Source organism: Gallinula chloropus, assembly GCF_964237585.1.
Source record: "Gallinula chloropus genome assembly, chromosome: 15".
In the NCBI taxonomy this organism is placed as follows: Eukaryota; Metazoa; Chordata; class Aves; order Gruiformes; family Rallidae; genus Gallinula; species Gallinula chloropus.
This window is the reverse complement of record NC_140100.1, coordinates 130,412-150,080: the sequence shown is the minus strand read 5'-3', so window position 1 is coordinate 150,080 and position 19,669 is coordinate 130,412. Positions and strand designations below refer to the sequence as shown.

At 38.1% G+C, this 19,669-nt stretch overlaps 1 protein-coding gene across 1 annotated transcript in view; it reads left to right on the top strand.

Moving 5' to 3' along the window:
* TXNDC11 (thioredoxin domain containing 11) overlaps window positions 1-19,669 on the top strand; it is a gene marked incomplete at its 5' end in the record, with an annotated part of 30,871 nt that overhangs the window by 984 nt on the left and 10,218 nt on the right. The window contains 10 exons of the mRNA XM_084270835.1: window positions 3,227-3,301; window positions 3,585-3,801; window positions 5,182-5,279; window positions 6,932-7,061; window positions 9,544-9,637; window positions 10,843-10,955; window positions 12,146-12,346; window positions 14,754-15,537; window positions 17,736-17,881; window positions 18,952-19,061. Coding sequence (XP_084126961.1) covers window positions 3,227-3,301; window positions 3,585-3,801; window positions 5,182-5,279; window positions 6,932-7,061; window positions 9,544-9,637; window positions 10,843-10,955; window positions 12,146-12,346; window positions 14,754-15,537; window positions 17,736-17,881; window positions 18,952-19,061 — 1,968 coding nt within the window. The remainder of the gene's footprint in view (window positions 1-3,226; window positions 3,302-3,584; window positions 3,802-5,181; window positions 5,280-6,931; window positions 7,062-9,543; window positions 9,638-10,842; window positions 10,956-12,145; window positions 12,347-14,753; window positions 15,538-17,735; window positions 17,882-18,951; window positions 19,062-19,669) is intronic.

Here is a 19,669-nt window from a genome sequence, read left to right as displayed (position 1 = left end):
AGGTCCCAGTGGCCACCTTGGCCACAAGGACACACCACTGGTCACAGAGAGCTTGTTGTCCACCAGGACTCGCAGGCACTTCTCTGTAGAGCTGCTTCCTAGCAGGTAAACTCCTAACCTGTACAGGTGCCTGAGGTTACTCTTCCCTGGCTGCAGGATCCTGCCCTTGCTCTTGTTGAATTTCACTTGGTTCCTCTCTGCCCTGTTCTCTAGGCTGTCCAGGTCTTGCTGAATGGCAGTGCAGCCTTCTGGTGTGTTGGCCACTCCTCCCAGTTTTGTATCATCAACAGACTTGCTGTCCCCTTGTCTAGGTCATTGAGTATGTTGAATAAGACTGGACCAAGCCCTGACCCTAGCAGCACAGCACTGACTACAGACCTCCAACTAGATTCAGTGCTACTTAGCACAACCCTCTGAGCTCTGCTTTTCAACCAGTTCTGAATCCTCCTCACCGTCCCCTCATCCAACCCACACCTCCTAAGTTTGTGTACAAGGATGTTATGAGAGATGGTGCCAAAAGCTTTGCTGAAGTCAAGGTAGGCAACATCCACTGCTCTCCCTTCATCCACCCAGCTGGTCGTGCTATCCCCAACAATGTCTGTTCTCACATATGCAAGCACTGTCACCAGTTCAGTGTTGTGGCAGTGAGGGAACATGGGGCCCAGTGAACTGTGTGGTGCTGGCAGGGCAGGGGGAAGCCCCTGCTTGCTGTGTTACACACAGATGGGAAAGAAGCAATGGTATTTTTAAGACACATATGGCCTCATCGAGGGGTCTCAGGGTGTGGTGGTAGGTATGTGGATGCACGTGCACCTGAAGGACAGGTTCTTGGTCGAGAAAGCTTTTCTTCCACATCTCCAGAGAGTATCTTGTACCTTACATTACCACAGAAGGACTGAGTGGGCACAGGGCTGAAACACTTCCTCAGAGTGTTCAGCCAGCTGCATTGGTGTGGGGGTATGCAGGAGGGGTACAGGTCTTGTGGCTTACACGTTAAGTGTTGACATCTGCCAATACCTGCATATGCTTCAGACAAAAAGTTGCATTGCCAGCTTTTTCCCCCCAGTCTGGTGGTATTCCTCTTGGGAGCTGGAACTTTCTTCGTTGTAAAAGTATCTTTTTGCTGAGAGCCTGTTATACATGGGTGCATGGAACCAGAAGAAATGTGTTTGTAGGTGGAAGTGTGTGGAGAGGTGGGTGATGTATGGTAGCCATGTAAATGCACCCTGCAGCTGGGCAGCTTGTTTCTGGAGTCTAAACTGTGATCTGGATGTTCTGGGTTTTAGGCCAAGGTGACTATTAGGTGTTTCAAGTCAAACTATATTAATTAGAGAACATCTTCATTTGGGGGTTAATTTTGGAGGTGGGAGAATGCTACAAGGATCCGACTACTTCCCTGTTCTGCAGAATTTCAACAACTTAAGAAACACTTGATTCACAGATAATGTTTCTGAAAAATATAAAGGCTTTTTTTTTCTCACCTGTCCATAGAGATGTATTACTTGAATTGGAGTGAATTTTAAATCTATGGATGAGTCGCTTTGTGAGCAGCAGGGCCTTTTTTCCAGCAGTCAGTATCTCACGGTCACCAGATAATTTAGATGAAAGCATAAAGCTCTTGCTGTATTACAGGCTATATGGTGGAGGATCCCTGAATTTAATCACCTCCCCGTTTTACTGTCTGTTACTAATATATATATATATATTTTTATATTTTTAATGCTTACAATGATGCTTCTGTTTTCTTCCTGCTGTCCTTAATTCGAAACTTGCGTGTGCCTTTCATTATACTGCTAGCTGTGTTTGAAAGCTCACACATGGAATGTGCTTGCAACATGGTTCTCACCACCCTATACTATGCACAGGAAGTTTGATTAAAGGGCTTTGGCTTTTCAGATAGTAGCTAAATAGCAAACTAGTATCAGAAAAGTATTCCCTGTTCTGTTGCTGTCAGAAAGTCAAAATGTAAAAATTCCACACGGAGGGTGGTTAATTGCACATGTTATCTATGACTACAGCAGGTGGTTTCTCACCACACCTGAGTATGGTTTACAAATAAGTCTCAGCACCCAGAGTGCAGTTACCACCACTGTGCTTACAGCACGTAACTTTTGAGGCCAATGGATAAAAACAATGGAAAGAGAAAATTCCTTTACTACAAGACAATCTGTTAGTAGGGTTTGAGGTATTGCAGGTTTACAGTGGCTATAACTAGATTTTTAGTCATCTGTGCTTTGACATTATTTTGCAAATAGTGGAATTAATGAATTGTAAACATGAGGAACCAGCTAATATTTTTAAAACACTGGATTGCAAAGCAAATATTGTCTCTTACATAAGAATTAAGAATTTCCATAACCTTTAGAAAATATTCTGGGAGCAACTCTTAAATATTGAGCTTTAAGCATGTGCTTAGTAGCCTGGAAATGAGAGAAGGGCTGTGGATTTGGTGAGTCTCTATTGTAAAAACAAAGGTACTTCTTAGAAACCAGAATGATTAAAAAGTTTGAAAATGTGGCAGTTGTTGTTAGGAGGTTGCTTAATATATGAGGTTTACAGTGTTCAGGGATCAATAATGGTGTGTCAGTTACTAAAACTGTAACCTGAGAAGGATAAAATGTCGCTAAAAAGATTTTTGTATTTGCTCTTTGTTGTCATACATGGTAAGGGAATGTATGGTTTTCTCAAACTTCTGTTGCATATGTAACCAGGGCAAACAACAGTGCAGGCCAGTTTTGAGTCTGACTTGCTCTAGTATAAATATAGCTAGTGGAAATTTTGGAATTAAGAGAGCATAAAAAAGAGAATATGATTCTCCCCTTGCATTTAAGGCATTAGATACCATATCGACTTCTCAACACCTTGGAAATGCCAAGTTCTAGGTTGTTTGATTGCTGATTTGATAGAAAATGTTTTCCTGAGTATTGGGTTTACATTCTTGGTTAAACCAGTTTCTCTTAATAAACTTACCTGTCGTAGTCTCTTTAAATCAAGACGTACGTGTCTGTTGATACTGTCTTTACACTGAAGAGGAAATGTGCACTGAACAGTTTGCCATCCCAGCTCTAATCAGTAAAACAAACTGACACACATTTACTTGTTTTCCTAATACAGGATAAAAGAATAGAAGTGTAGAATACCTTAGAGTAAAATGTAAGGCAGGGTAATAGTCTCTGTTTGTATAAACATCACAAAACTTTATGACCAGTGTCTCTTCTTTTATCAGGGTGCTGTTACCTAAAGTACAAGTTTTAAAAGAGGATGAGGCCAGGGAAGAAATCCAAAGAAATCACTCTTCCTGGTAATTTTATGCTTTATAGCAACCAGCAATAAGAGTGTGAGCTAACATACCCATAAACATAGTGCATGGTATCACAGTGTGACTTTCCAAAGGTGATCTTTACAGATTTTTGTGGTATTTCGTGAAACTAACTCAGATAATGTAAGCTGTGGTCATTTGCATCAGTTGCTAAAGTTTTGTCACTGCATGACATCTGCTAAGATGAAAAATGTAGGGCTTTGGGCACACTTTTTAAACTGCTGTTGTACGATCTCAATAACCATTCTTCATTTCCTTCCTGCAGCCGAGCAAAAGATGTAACGATGCCAGCGAAACTTCCAGTGAATTTTTTCTCCACAAGATCTCCAGTCGTTGATCTGTTCCGGGGACAGTTAGACTATGCAGATCACCTTCGGCAGGATTCAGAAATTGTGCTATATTTTTTCTATGCGCCATGGTGTGGCCAGTCCATTGCAGCAAGAGAAGAAGTAGAACACGTGGCCAGCAGGTTGTCAGACCAGGTAACTCCAGAAGAGATACGAATCTTAACTATGACCTGATTGGTTTTTAATCTCCAAGCCGATATAATTTCTGTCATCCCATAGGAACCAGTAGGTCATGAATGCTCATGTTGTAGGGTAACTGAGCCAGTTGTCTTAATTTAATGTAGAGACTGATAGAACAAATGGAGAAAAACTGTGTTTCTTGCTCAGTTTTCTGATAGTTTTGCTCCTGAATGGGGAAGTCTACAGGTTTCTTCTTGTAAAGTGTACTGAGATTTATTCAGCTGTGGAGAATGGATTGAGAGCAGCCCTGAGGAAAAGGACTTGGGGGTGCTGATAGATGACAAGCTCAACATGAGCCGGCAGTGTGTGCTAGCAGCTCAGGCAGCCAACTGTGTCCTGCACTGCATCAAGAGCAGCGTGGCTAGCTGGTTGAGGGAGGGGATTCTGCCCCTCTGCTCTCACGAGACCCCCCCTGCAGTGCTGCATCCAGCTCTGGGGTCCCCAGTACAGGAAAGACATGGAGCTGTTGGAGCAAGTCCAGAGGAGGTCCCTGAAGATGATCGGGGGGCTGGAGCATCTCTCCTGTGAAGACAGGCTGCGAGAGCTGGGCTTGTTCAGCCTGGAGAACTGAAGGCTCCAGGGAGACCTAATTTCTGCCTATCAGTACTTCCAGGGGTCCTGCAGGAAAGTGGGAGAGGGACTGTTCATCAGGGAGTGCGGTGCTGGGACAAGGGGCAATGGCTTTAAACTGAAAGAGGGCATGTTTAGATTAGACCTTAGGAAGAAATTCTTTACTCTGAGGGTGGTGAGGCCCTCGCACAACATGCCCAGAGAGGCTGTGGAAGCCCCATCCCTGGAAGTGTTTAAGTCCAGGTTGTATGAGGCTTTGGGCAACCTGGTCTAGTGAGGGTGTCCCTGTCCATAGCAGGAGGGTTGAAACTAGATGATCTTTGAGGTCCCTTCCAACCCAAAGCATTCTGTGATCTTTGGAGACACTGGTAATCATATGAGACTGCAGCCATAGCATTGCTTTCTAGCGTGCCGTTATCTGTGAGCACTTCACGGGTACAGCTTTGCTAAACCTCAGCCTGTTGAGCTACGCTCTGCATAAAAAGTAACTAGTACAAATTATGATTAGGTTAGTAAGTTTGATGGATTTAGATTAAGAAGCTTAAAATCTAGAAAGAAAGGTGACCAGAAGGGTTGCAGTTGCAAAATGGGGGGGTGATGATTAAAAAAAAAACCCCGAAAAACCTGCCCTCCCCATCGAAAGAGGAGGAAGAGATACAGAACCCTGGACTGAAAAAAGACACTGAGAATAGCAGAGGGAATGGATTGGAAAAATAAAGGTCACAATAATGCAGTTTGTTACTGTGAATTTTAACTGCTTTTCAGGTGCTGTTTGTGGCTGTAAATTGCTGGTGGAATCAGGGGAAATGCAGGAAGCAGAAACATTTCTTTTATTTTCCTGTGATACACTTGTACCATCGGAGGTAAGATTTCATGCAGACAGTCTGGGGGTTTTATGTGTTTTGGAAACAGTATAGCTATAGTAAATAGTTGTAGAGGAGGAGATTCTGGGTGAAGCTCATTCTGTGTGCTACATAGGTGTCAGGAAGGACTACAAATGTCATTTAAATGGCATGCTGTGCCACATTTTTACGCTCCAAATGTTGAGATATTGTATAAAATTATATACAATCTCACTTTTATTTTTTAGTATTTGTCTATGTTATCCCCCCCTTTGTGTGGAGCAGAAGGTAAGGGATCACACTTTCAAGTGCTAGATATAATAGAGCTGGATGCTGTGTACTTTATCACTTGCATTTTAGTTATGTATTCTAGTCTTGAACTACAGCTCTTCCATTATGGAGGCTTGATTTTGGAGTTTGGTTTTTTTTGTTTTGTTGGTTTTTTTTTTTAATGTAGCTAGGAATAACAAGCCTGATCTTAGTCAGATGAACTATGAATAAACAGAAATGGTACTACCATAATTCAAACTGTAGCAAAAAAACATCACACTTGCATGTAAGTCGACTTAAACTTACTCTGTCTTGAAATTGCAACACAAAAGATGGATATACTTGGGTATTATCTGTGACCTTGAACGGAGTTGCAAAAAGATGTAAATTCTTACTGATAGTTCATAAGCACCCCAAAGGTCAATAAACCCTTCACACCTGAGATACTAAACCTTTCATGTCGCATACTGGGCATGGGACATGAAGCAGTGCATGTGAAGAGTGAGTTTTGTAATCAACCAATATAGGATGTAGGAAATTATGCTGGGTTCTAGAATACCATTTCAAAACATCTGATTATGGGTATCTCTTTACAAGTTTGGTATTTTTCACAGTGTCTACATATAAAATACATTAAAAAACGTATTATGTTAAATTTTTTGATGGGAATGGACTAATTCCTCATGTGTTTTGTGTTTGTTTTCATTTTTGACTGTGATGCTTTGTCCAAGCTAATGATAATGAATCAGGTGCAGAATTTCAGCAGGATGAAGGAGAAGCTCTGGTATCTACAAGGCCCAGCTTGCCTTCTGTTTTAGCACTGCCTAAGATGGTTGTGAGCTGTTTTGTCAGGTGGTTTGGGGAGAAACTGTAGACTCACTGAATCTATTAGCAGCAGGACTGGATTTGTCCCTGCTTTATTTTGTGCTACTTGTAAAAGTCTTTGTGAAAATATTGTGCCTTTTCAGATGGATACTGTTTGAACTTTCTAAAGATTTAGAAAGTAAATTAAGTGAAAATAGTGACACTTTTCAGATTTGTATTTTTGGGTCACATGCATTGAGTTTGTACAAAGCACAAAGATACATATATGACCGTTTAATTAATTTCAGCATTGTATCAGCTTCCCTAATGGAACTCTTAGTTGCTCTACCTCCTTTTGTTCCCACCAGTAGACCCTGCATTAGAGTCACTGCAATTCCTATATTGTACATCAAGTCTGGTAACAAGTCAAGTCCTCTAGCAGTTACAGAAGCCACTGTTAATTACATGGAGAGCAATTCCCTGGAGGCTGAGCATGCTGTCTGTGTAACTCCTATCTCTGCCACCCCTAGAAGAGACTATATTGTTAATTTAAAGTCTTAATGAGTTGGTTTTTTGGTTTGTGGGTTTTTTTGTACTAGTTTTGGACCAATTGAATACAAAGGCCCTATGAGTGCTGCTTATATTGAAAAGTTTGTTCGTCGGGTGATGACACCACTACTCTACATTTCGTCTCGATCAAAATTACTAGATTTCCTCTCAAATTATGAGGTACTTGTCTCTCTTTTCTACCTTTACCACTGTGGTTCAGAAAGTTTGACTTGTTTTCATTGTTAAATTTGATCTGGTCCAAAGTACTAGCTTATTTCTAGGATCCTGAAATGAGTGCTTGTATATCAGTTAAAATCATAAAAATACGAAATGAAATATTCATAACCTTGGCTCCCTGTGTAATGACTCTTATGATTTAGTGATGCTCTTAAATTACTGTACTTTGGTATGTAGAGATGACTATCAAGGTTTTCACCTCACCAGAAAGTTACATATGAACAAGAAGGAAGAAATCTTTTTGCAAAAATCTTGCAGTCTAAGTTGGGAAAGTATTTGAGAAATCGCTAATTTTTATAGAAATATAAAACCATTCTAATAAGTAAAACCAAATGTTAAATCAGTTGAAATAACAGCTCCTAACCACTTTGTATGCTGTAATGTCATGGTTTTAATCCACTGGTACATTTTGTTTTACTAAATTTTTGGTCTGTTGTGTTCAGAGGTGCCAAGATTGATAACAATACTAGTGGATTGATAACTTCCAATTAGACAAAGTGTGCTTACAACAGAATTCTTTATAATCCCTTTGTAACTATTCATTTTGTTAGTGCACAATGGAGAAATAACTATAATCTTAATAAATCCCAAGGTGTTAGAGCAGGATGGAAAACCTGATCAACAAATTGATGCTGTAGTAGTGGCCAAAACATCAAGGGAGGGGCTTTCAGGTGTTTCAGAATGAAGCAGAGTTCCGCTTTTAATTAGCACACGTTCTCATGACTGGTTCTGCTGCAGGACAGAGCATGACCTGTGCCGTTAAATGAAAACTGCCACGGTGTAAGGGGACACACTGGTAGTGTACCATGGGTAGCTGCTGTGCTTTTTCACCCTGCAGTATATCCCTCGGCCTATTCATGGGTTTAGGTTTTCCAGTGTTTTAGGTGGGGACTTTTAGTCAGGAGTAGTCAGTTGCATGTGTGTCTCTGATGTTGCTAGTTTGAATGATCAGAGGCAATTCTCTTGTGCTTTCGACTGCTTTAGTTTTGCCATTCTAAAACTCTTATTTTTTTACCTCTTAGAGATTTGAAAACGGCCATGCTTGGGTTTTTGTCTCTTTGTCAATTATTTCTTGGTTGTCTGTAAAAGGCAACTAATAAGCATAGTGTAATTAACCATACTCTTTGTTTTACAGCAGGAGGTGCACTTCCACTGGAAAAGCACTTAAGATAAAAGACAAATACTTGGGGCAACCAGAAAGTTTTGGCTTTTTTTAAATACTCCTTTGCAATTGAACAGCTGTTTTTTATTTCTCTGTCCTTCAAATTCTGTGGCTCCAAATGCCCGATCTCTTATTTATGCTAAGCATTTGTTGGTTCCTTTTTCTGAAGTGAACTAAGAATAGAGTTTGATCTGTCATGCTGCTTACAGTGGTTTAAGGCTGTGGTTATTTCCCAGACAGTGCCTGGCACTAGGTGCTCAGTGTCTTGCCTCTCTAAAGTTAAGCAAGAGTGGGGGAAGGGGATAAGAAAATAACAGCCAACTTGTGCAGTAAGATCCATTCAGGGAACAGGGCATGGGCTAGTGTGAGTCCAGGTGAGTGATACAAGAAAAGCAAATGCTGAGTGACCAGGAGCTGGGATAGAGAGAAGATCGAATAGAGGATTGTATATGAGGATGGATAGAGAGAGAAACATAGGCACAAAGGAAGAGTGATTTTTAAACTAGAAATAAAACCGTTATTCCATCCTTTGAAACAGTTATGTGAACATTGCTGGTGTTTTCCATGCAAGTTGAGGAATGTTATACCTTTTGTAGGAGAAGATATGACCCAGGAGGTGACTCCTGTGTTTAAGAACTGAGAAAGTTAGTGGAGTAGAGCAGGCCACAGGAAGTGTGTGTATGGCACAAACTAATTTCTGTTTTGAGAGCCTTGGCTAGTTTCTTCCTTTGATTTTTGATTTTGAATATATTAGAAATGTTAAATGTTTAGCAGAAGGGAAAGAAGATTTTAACAGATAAATTATTGGGCATTTTGACCACTGTCTGCTGCTTTAAGTGTTACTATTTAAGTTCTTTATGCTCTCAAAAGCACATTCAGTATTCCAATTCTAAAAGAAGTCTTTACGATCCTTATGTTTATTATATTGGTGCTGGAAATTACTCATAAAATAGTTGGAAAGCAAATATTAGTTGTTTTTAGTGAATTTTAATAGCTGTTGTGGGAAGTATGTAGTTTAAAACATATGCATCTACATATGTTTTAAACTCTACCCTCGCTCATACATGGCTTTGGAACGACTGTGGGACTGATTTCCATTCAGTCTTCTGATATTGAAATTTTACTTGCACCATAAAGTGACGTTTTCAGTAAGCACTGTTGTCTTGTTAAAATCTGTTGTGTTTTACTATAGGCAAATAATTGCTGTGCCCCATATTTATACTAGAAATTACCTTACCTGATGCTTATTTCTTACTATTTCAGCCCGGAGTTCTAGGATATTTTGAGTTCAATGCTTCACCTCAACCGCCTGGTTATTTAACTTTCTTCATGTCAGCATTACATTCATTAAAGAAAGGTAAAAGCTTAATTTTCATAAATGAAGGCATCTGTGGATGAGTTAATGTATATGGGCTTTGGTAGTATTTTGCAGTATTTTGTAATTTGGGAACTAATCCCTTTTGAGTGTTCATGTTGATTCTTGAGACCATCTTTCATTACAGTGCAAGGATTGCTCATATAAAAGGCTTACTACATCATCAGCCATCATGAATAAAGTATATGACAGGCTGCTATTCAAGGGTAGAAAAAGAAAACCTAAATGTGTAGCTGCAACATACAGAGCGCCATAATCAGACTAGCACTTACATAAGTTGAACCCAGGAGTATTTGTCATGTGCAAAATTTGAACAGTCAGGTTCAGAGGCATTAGGATGAGCTTGACTTTGTCCATACTTAGCAACTGAGTTAAACAAAGCTTTTCTGAATGGAGTTACAGAGCTAGTACAGGGTAGTGTGGTGACAAGGGCTTTTTCCTCCCCCATTTTGCATTAGTGATCTAAAATACAACTACTCTTGCGTGTAAATGCACAAGTTTTGCATATAAATAATATGAGGAAAGGGAGGGGGTGATAAGTTCTTGATAGACCTTTCTTTAAGTTAATATTAGCACATTTTATGAATATATCTTCCTGAGAGCAAATAAAGGAAATTGATCCCATTAGTATGATTTTTACTGTGTCACTAACTTGGTATATGATGTAGAGCCTGTTCTCTCCTAAGTTTTGTTCTGTAAGTTCCCCATTTATATGTTGAGAAGATGAGAAGCATTCTGTCCTTGTGTGCACGTGCTTATAAATATAGAAATAGTATAACACATAGCTAAAATATATGTATTTAAGTGTTCATCATCTAAACAGCCAATGTTCATACCTTTTCCTTTGTGTATCTTATTTTATCCTTTGAGATGTCATAACACATAGCAAGGTGCATCTATGATACCCGATTCTGTCGTTAATAAGCAAATCAAGAAAGTGGACAGTTCACGTTGACATTCTGTAAATGACCACAGAAGAGGAACACGTTTGTTCTAGTTGTGTGCTCTTGTCATCTTCTCCTACCTCCCTCACTTAATCACAAATATTGGCAGGTGCTGCTCAGCGAGATTTCTGCGTGCTTACACAGCAGTGTTCTGTGGGGTTTTTGAAGGTGTTCTTCTGAGGCTTTCAGAAGAAGAGTTCAGTATGTGTAGTTGTATTTAAAATGAAAAATTTTCTCTTTCAGATTATCTTGGAACAATACGTTTTGGAGTGATCACGGATAGACATGTTGCAGAGGAGATCTCATTGGTGCACTCAGGCAGCATCTATTTGCACAGACATGTCAACACATCTCTTGTGAGTACTGTTGCAGTAGTGACTCTGAGACAGTACCTGAAGATTGAAGCTCTGTCGTAGCAGACTATGAATAAGTGTATCATGGAGCTTTTAGGCTAAAGGATGCTAAAGAATTATATTTTTATATAGTAATACACATTTTCATTCTACTATTCAGCAGCCATTATGAACTGCTGCTGACACCCAAGTTGATAGTCTCTATTGAAACAAAACTCAAAAAACCCAAGCACCTCAGAAATGACTGCACAAAGACTTTTTCCTAAAGTTTCTACCTCTTTCAGTGAGTCAAAATAAGAAGGCTATTTGAATGAGGATATGGACAAAGATATTTTTGTGGAGAAAAGCAGTAGGAACACTGAAAACTTGCATTTTGGTTTAAAGGTATGGCACTACTAGAAAAATAATGTAAATTAATTTAATTGAAAATTCATAGCAACACAATCTACATGTGTTGGTTTTGGAATACTAAGTCTGAAAATACTAACTCTTACATTTGCTGTTTGGCATAGAGAACCTTACCTATCCACAGAGAACCGTATCTATCCACACTGCTACCATGAGTAGAAACTGTGTCAAGATAAGTGTTGTTATGTGTATGTTATTCATTTGAGACTAGGCAAAACATGGATTTTTTCAGATTATATTACTAGTAAATACATTAAACTTTTTTTTTTTCTGTGAAATGATTTAAGATAAACTTGCCTTAATTTATTAAAATGACCATAGAAGCTGTGTTACCAGTTTTAAATGCAGTCTTGATGTTGGGATTTTAAAAGTCTAATTTAAAATTAATTAATATCGTGAATGAGTAGCAGGGAAAAAAAAATTCTAATATACCACAAATCAAGATTGTGATACTGCCAGTTTAGACACTGAGCGCTTTCACGTTTTTTTTACTTTTTTTTTTTTTAAATTATACTAGTGAGAAAAGATTATAAAGACGTAGTACAAGAGCTCCCTTGTAGAATACTTTCTGACTGAGAGATTGTGTGTTCTCCTATAGTATGATGAACGTTAGGAAAGATTTCCCAAGGGGAAAGGGTGTATGAAATGCTGAAGCTTGCTGAATGGTGTCATTAACTTTAGAAAGTGAGCTTTAGGCATTACATTAGCAGAGCATGCCATATCTGAGAACTGCATTTATTATTAAATCAAGTGAAGGCAAATAACTGTTCTTCCCCCCCTTCAAGATCTATCCAGATGACACCATGAACTATACTGCTGAAAACATCTGCAAGTGGGCTCTAGAAAATCGAGAGATGCTGATACGCTGGCTGAGACCACATGGTGGAAAAAGCCTTCTTTTAAACAATGAGCTGAAGAAAGGACCAGCACTTCTCATATTTATACCTTACAATCCCTTAGAAGAAATTCATCCTCTTTTAGATGAAGTAAGTGCAAAATTTTTTTTTACTTCAAAAATATTAGAACTTGAGAACTCTGTAGTCAGGGTTCTGAGCTTAATTGTGACAGAAATTTTATTTCACTGTTCCAAATATCAGTTTTTTTCAGAAAAATATTGTCTCAAGCCATATTGCCACAACTTTCTTACGCTGGTTTGCATTTCACACAACATGGCTTTCTCACATTGATTAGAACAAGCACCTACCTCTTCCTCCTTGTTGTGGTGATTTCTGTGTGAAAGATAACAGGCCTTTGGTTTACCATTCCAGCTGATTTAACTCAAACAAAAGAGCAAGAATGAGTTGATTATTACAGGACTTGTGTTTTATCCACCCCCTTCTATTTCTCCTTTCCTTCCTCTTGCCAGAGGTGGTTACATAAGGAGGGAAGGACCTTTTATTAAACCAGTGTTATTTGAAATACATCCCATTTGAAAAACTACTGAGAACTAATCTGATTTTTATACCCTGTGTGTTCCTTAGTCACTTTCCAGTTTTCTCTCTCTGCCATTATTTCCCTTTCTGAACTGCCAAGAACAGTAGTTTTTGTAGCTGTGCAGTAAATGAAAGAGGGAAACCTAACTTGGCCAGACTTTTTATTCTCTTCCTCTGGGCTAATTTTCAGCTGGAACCCATTGTTCCATTTACTATATCACACAGCTGCAGATCACAATGGTGACAGTATATCACTAAGGAGAGTGCGGAGCAAGAAAAATAACACTGAGGAAGATGAAAAGCAGGTTTTGGTATCAGTGCTTACTTTCATACATGGCACCTATCCTGGAATGCGTTGTTTCCACACGGTAGCCTAATTAATACTGCAGTGTGTGAAGCATTGGGGAGAAAAATGAAAATAGTTTGGCAATATTTAGAAATAGCGTAACAAAAGCTAGAGTGGAACAAGGTACAGTTGGGGAAATCTTTGCAGGAGGAGTGGACAAGAATTGCAGTTATTCTTGTACTGACCTGTCTTATTTTTGGCAGACTTCATTCAGTGATGCTTGTCACAAATTAAATATTCTAGTAACAGGTACTGCTTATTTAGATCAAATAGTGCAATATAAGGTGTTCTGTTTCAGATTTCATTCTACTAAATAAGGGTATTTCTCTGTATAAAAATGTGAAGAGATTCAAAGTATTTCAGTTGGTCTTGTGTAGCTGCATTTTGATAGAGAGATATCGTGCAACTTGTTTAACATGAAGAGATGTTTATTGCAACCATCCTGGGGGTTCACTGAGCAATGAAACGACAGTAAGACAGCGGAGAACAGGGCTGTCGAGTTACATGTTGAAAGCACTCAGAGTAGAATTTTTTTTTCTGATAGTAGCTCACTAAAATGAGATTTCTTACCGCAATCTACTTTTCTGTTCATGTTTATGTAGGTAGTCAAAATCTTCAGGCTAGATTATAGTATGAGGGTCAATTTTCTTTTTGTTTAATTGAGCGTTTTCAGAATGGAAACCTCTAACAAGAAATCCTTGAAGACAATTACAAACTGTTGCTGTAGACCACGTCTTAATACCGATGATCCTGTAACACAGCACCCTTCCTAGATATGATGCTTCAGCATCCCTTCGATAACAACAGTGATTCCTGTTAAAGTATCATGTGTGTATGTTCTGTATTTTGGTTATCATTAATGTGATAGATGAGGATGAAGGGAAGCTACTTTAATTTTTATTTTAATGTTCTGTTTTTTTCTGTGGTCCATACACGTGCCTTTTTTGCTGCTTTTTTTCCCCTTGGCTGTGAAAAACAAAATGGGCGATGCAGTACAGGAATGTTTGCACCGACCTACAGGCTTTTTCCTTTTTTTCCTTTTTTCTTCTCCCAGTAAGTCAGTCTGTAGTATTATAACTATATGCCCATGGCTGGAAGACCAGTAGTGTTGCTTCAGTACTGCTAGTGATTGTTACAAGATTTGTGCGCCACCTTATACCAGCACGAATCTCAATTCTCTTTTATTTATTTGTTTTTATTTATTTTCTCCTCTTACTGGGAAATAAGGGAAAATCAGGAATCTGAAATGATAAATGCTTCACATAGTGGCATTTAACTTTAAAATGTAGTGTTATTGCTCTGTGATAAATACGATGCAAAGTGGACTTTGAAACTAGTGTAGTGGTGTGGAAAAATTGTCAAGTGTTTTTTTGTTGTTGTGTACATTTAATTCTTACATGCTGAAATGTCTGAAAAATTATTTTTTTGTAATCAAGTGAGGGCCTCCTATAATTTTTTTGTGAGAAAGAAGAGCAGTCTCATGTTTCTGAAATTCCGTTTCTCACTGCAGATATGTTGTTAAACCTGCAGGTAATTGCATTTGAGCGAACTATGCACACTTAATCTTTTTTTAATTATTTTTTCCTCCTCCTTCTTTTTCCCCACCCCCTGTAGATTACCAAAGTGGCCTTGGAATACCACAACTGTAATAAAAGCCAGGCAGCCGAGCCAGATCTTCAGCTCTTCAGAGACATTGGTTCACCAGCTTTTGATTCCTCTGTACCAGATGCACATCGGAAATTACCAGAAACATTTTCAATAACCAAGTACCCATGCTGTAACACAGTGGTGCTTCCGCAGTGGCATTCAATATCTAGAACTCACAATGTCTGTGAGCTTTGCATTAATCAGACACTTGGTGTCAAACCAAATAAAGTCCATGTGCCACACTGTAACTTTTTAGAGATAGAAGCAGCTTTGGACTCTTTCTACCTCCAGGAACATACCTTTTTTCAAGTTATATCAAGTACCATAGAATGCAGCAATTTCTTAAGTTTCTATAGTCCCTTTAGCTATTTCACTGCATGTTGCAGGACGGTAAACAGGCATTTTTTAAGTTTCATTAGTTCTGAGAAGATAATTTTTCAGTCCCCCAAAGTAGTATTTTCTTCCCATGGGAAGAAAGATAACACACGATATTCTATTCCTCACATTGAGGACAGGAATTGTTTTATTCCTGACCTTCACATTAGTGGCACTAACATTACTGGTCTGAGCTGCCGGACCAACAAAACCTTGAATCTCTATCTGCTGGATTCAAATCTCTTTTGGATATATGCTGAGAGACTAGGAGCAACAAGATCTACTCATCTTAAGGAATTTGCCACCATTGTTGACCTGAAAGAAGAAGTGCACTATGTCTTGGATCAAAATCAGTCGCTTCTTGGATCTACTCTGGGTATGGTATCCACTATAAAAATGCTTGAAATAAGAAAATTAAGTTTGCAAGGAAGCTTATGAATGGGAAACTTAATGCCATTATGGAAGTGACTGGTTTTAAAGTGAAACTAAGAGTCAACATTGAGACTACAGTCAACATTGTGAATTGTAATTTATTCTGTTCTTATTCATTTAATATCTGACTAAGCACTAGAATCATGTTCTAGATGGCGTAAAAACTATGTTTTATATACCAAAAGTGATTTGCTTTAGAATAAATGAACATCACACTGGGATTCTTCACTGCCTGATGCATTGAAGGAATTGGTAAAATCTAAACTAGTTTGTTTGGGGAAAATGAATTATTATACATATAACATTTGATACTACAGAAGACATTTGTATCTTCATGGCGACATTGGTGTTTGCTCAGCTGTTCTGTGTACTAAAATATCCCAGAATTTCCTGAGATACTGCCCATTTAGTGGTAAGAGACTAGCCCTTCCTCTTGTCCTCTGAAACCAAATTATAAATTGTTTTAAATGCATTTTGAAAACTATGTGTTTTCAGGGTAGGGCTCTGAAGTGATTTTGGCCAAATCTGTCAATATTTTTATTTCCTGCCTGAATTGGTGGGGAAAAAAAACCCCAAACAAATCAACAACAAAAATCCAACCCACAGTTCTGATTTATTTGTAAGTTACTGAATGACATAACATGCACTTACCTGTCATGATGACGTGCAAAACCACTTCCAGAAAATGGAGACTTTTTTTTTTTATGTTAGCAGTGTAAGAAAACATGGAAGCAAATTCAAGTGAGTGTAGTATTACAGTAAATTGCTCAAGAAGGTTTATCAGTATAATTGTTACAGCATTAATTACATTTCTCTTTTGCATAAATCTTAAGTACAAAAGCATGCACAATATAGAACAAATAGCCACGTTCTTACTATACAAGGGTATATCTTGTCTCCGTCCCAAACTCCCCAAAAAATTTTTGAAAAACAGACAGAATTCCCAGTGGCCATAAAATGATGCTTAGGAAAATTAAAGTACTTAGAGTGAGTAGATAAAAATTTCCTTCCTCCTGCTCCCTGTACTTTCTGTCTCAAACTTTTTGTGCAGATTTCTGGAGCACGATGAAGGTTTCTCTGCTGAGTAACAGTGTATTTCCATTCCAAGTCATTTGAACTTCTGGAGAACTTTTGCTTACACGTATTTCTTAAGCCTCTTTTGATATTTTAAAATAACGAGAACTGTATGTGTTTAATGCCTTTAACGGATTTCAGTTTTCACAGATCTTTTCTAAAAAGTGAGGAGTATGTCTTTTAATTGGCTTCCTACTTTCAGTTATTACTTAATCATGCATAGGTATTTCAAATCTGTAAATCTAGAAAGAAGAAAGACTGTTCTGGTCTGGTGTGAGAATTAAATGGAATGCTGAATAGTAAATGTAAAATTAAATGCGCTGCTGTTTGCATTTCAGATAGAAAGCTCGTGATCTGGTAGGAACAAAAGTGACAGTTTTACTTGGGCCTAGTTTTCCTACATCTTTGTATTTTTGGCAATGCCAGTACAAATATTTGTGTTTGATCGAGTAATTACTTTTAACATGTTTGATATATCTTTTGTCTTGATTTTTAATACTCTTACTTTATAATGCATAGAATAACATTTCATTGTCTAAATTGAAAACAATACAGCTGAAATCTTGCAGCAATTTAGAGAACGTCGTCCAGGCTCAGAGTAGCATAGCTGAGGGTAGTTTAGTTAGATTTTTACTACCTGCCAGCTACTTGTTAAATATCTTATAAATGTGGAATTAAGTGGACCCTTCAAGGTAAGGGCCAAATACTTCAGTGTTATGCAGAAAGTGGAAAATAGTGAGAGGGTAGTATTTGTGACTTACCAGGTTAGATTAGGAGGGAAGAAATTTATTATTACAGTACATTGAATAGAAGAAAGATTAGAAAGTAGTGTGGCAAGTGAAAAGACAACTGTAATAAGCAAACCCAAAATCAGTAAACTTTTACCTTGTTTTCATATCAGTGGTAGTTACTCAGTTCGTACCAAACTGTCACAAATTATTGACATGAAATCTGATTTGAATTTTTATATATTTTGTCTGTAAGTTCTCCAGAATTCCAAAGCAAAACTGCCAAAATCACCTCTTTGTGAAACTGAAATATCTTTGTTATGTACCAATTTAATTTCAGAGAACTTCATTAAAAATTTCAGTATTCACTACAGTCCCTTGAAAAGGCACCTTGTTGACGACCCTTCAGTGCATGTGGATAAACAACGTGTAATCACTGAAGTGACTACTAATACCTTCTATGATACCGTGGTTTTGAGTGAAAAGGTACACCTCTTTACTGACAGTTTCTTGCGCAGAGTTCTGCGGAGGGTGTCTCGTTCTTTTTTTACATTGATGTGCTTCCCTTATTTGTAACATGAAATACGTTATGTTGTAACAATTCAAAACTTTTTTTTTATTTTTAAAGGAATTCAGAATATAATGATCTTCGAAGTAAATCTGCAAAAGATTTTTGGAGGTTCTTTAGCTTCTTTTGGGGGGTGAGGGAAGTAAGGTTTATGTCCTGTGTTTGAAATACAGATCTTTGTTTAAAAAGTGTCCATGACTTTTCCTTTCTTCCACAGTAGCAGGACCACATGCTAAATACATAGGGTTTGAGGTAACTTTGAAGAATACGCTGATTTCTGTGTTTCGTACCTCAAAGGACATAAAAATACCACAACATTTTATTCTATATATTTTTTTAAAAATTTTTAAAATTATTGCAAGGTAGGCATAATGAAAAACAAAAAGAAAAGGTTTAAACCTAAGGCATTATGTGAAAGCACACAGCAAAATAACCCCTCAAAGCACTCACAGGTAAAAGCTTTGCAATTGCATGCCATGAAATTACTTTACATAAGATGTCATGCTGAATACTAGTTAAATGACCTTGATTTCTTGAAGATGTGATAGTAAAGATGAATATCCATTGTCTCTGAGGTGTGCGGTGAAAGTATGCATCTCCAGTAATGTTCCCAGCAGCCCTGAGTCCTGCTTTGCCTAGCTAAGGGTGACATAATTCTCCCCCCCAGCCCTGAATTGTAGAGTCAGTTAGATACGTCAGAATTTAAGATTGCAAAAGTGTCTTTGGAAGCATAGTAAGGTTTGGTGCATTTTCACTTAAAAGGAATGATCCTAAACTACATAATCTAAATAATTGCCCAATAAAACTATGTTAGCTCAATACACAGAAGGCATCAGTAAATAGCTTATGATAAAGCTTATTAACATTCGGATATAGCTTCCTTTCACATTTCAAGTGTTCTGAGTTTTAGATGTTGTGAAGACTAGTCTTCCTTTACTGCGGATTAACTACAATAGATAATCAAACTCTTCTCCATTTCGTTTTCCAGAATGTCTTGCTGCTCTATTACGCACAGTGGTGTGGATTTTGTGCCTCTCTTAATCACATCTTTATTCAACTTGCTCGGCTTTTGCCTCCAGATAATTTCACTGTGGCAAGGTAAAAAAGATTCTAATTTAATCTCTATAGAACAATGCAAGTTCATTGAGGTCATCAGCCTAGGAAAAATTACTCTTTACCTCTTCTACAGTCTTGCTATACTAGATGTGACTGTCGTGCTTCAATTTCTTTCAATGCGTTATTTTGTTCTTCTCTGTATAGATTTGGTGGTTTTCAATCTCACTGCAGTAGTTATGCAATTTAATTAAAATTAATTTTTAAATGGTGCCATTAACCTTGAAGCTTCCTAATTTCTTGAAGTGAATCAATGAAACAGCAGCAGAAAAATATTTTTACCCCTCTCTGATGATTTTTAGCAAGTAATTATGTTATGTACTACTGTATTTGAGAAATTGTTCAAGATAGGCAAAATACATACTGTTGCACTACACCGCTGCTCGCTCACTTCCCCCCTCCATCCCCAATGAGATGGGGAAAGAGGAAAGGAAGAGTAAAACCTGGAGGTCAAGATAAAACACAATTGTTGAATAATTAAAGGACAAGTAGAAGGAGAGAAAAAAAAGCTAAATGACTGATGCAAAGACAGTCATTTGAGACCTCCTGTGGGGAGACTGATGTCCAGACAGTTCCAGAGTAAAAGACGACTA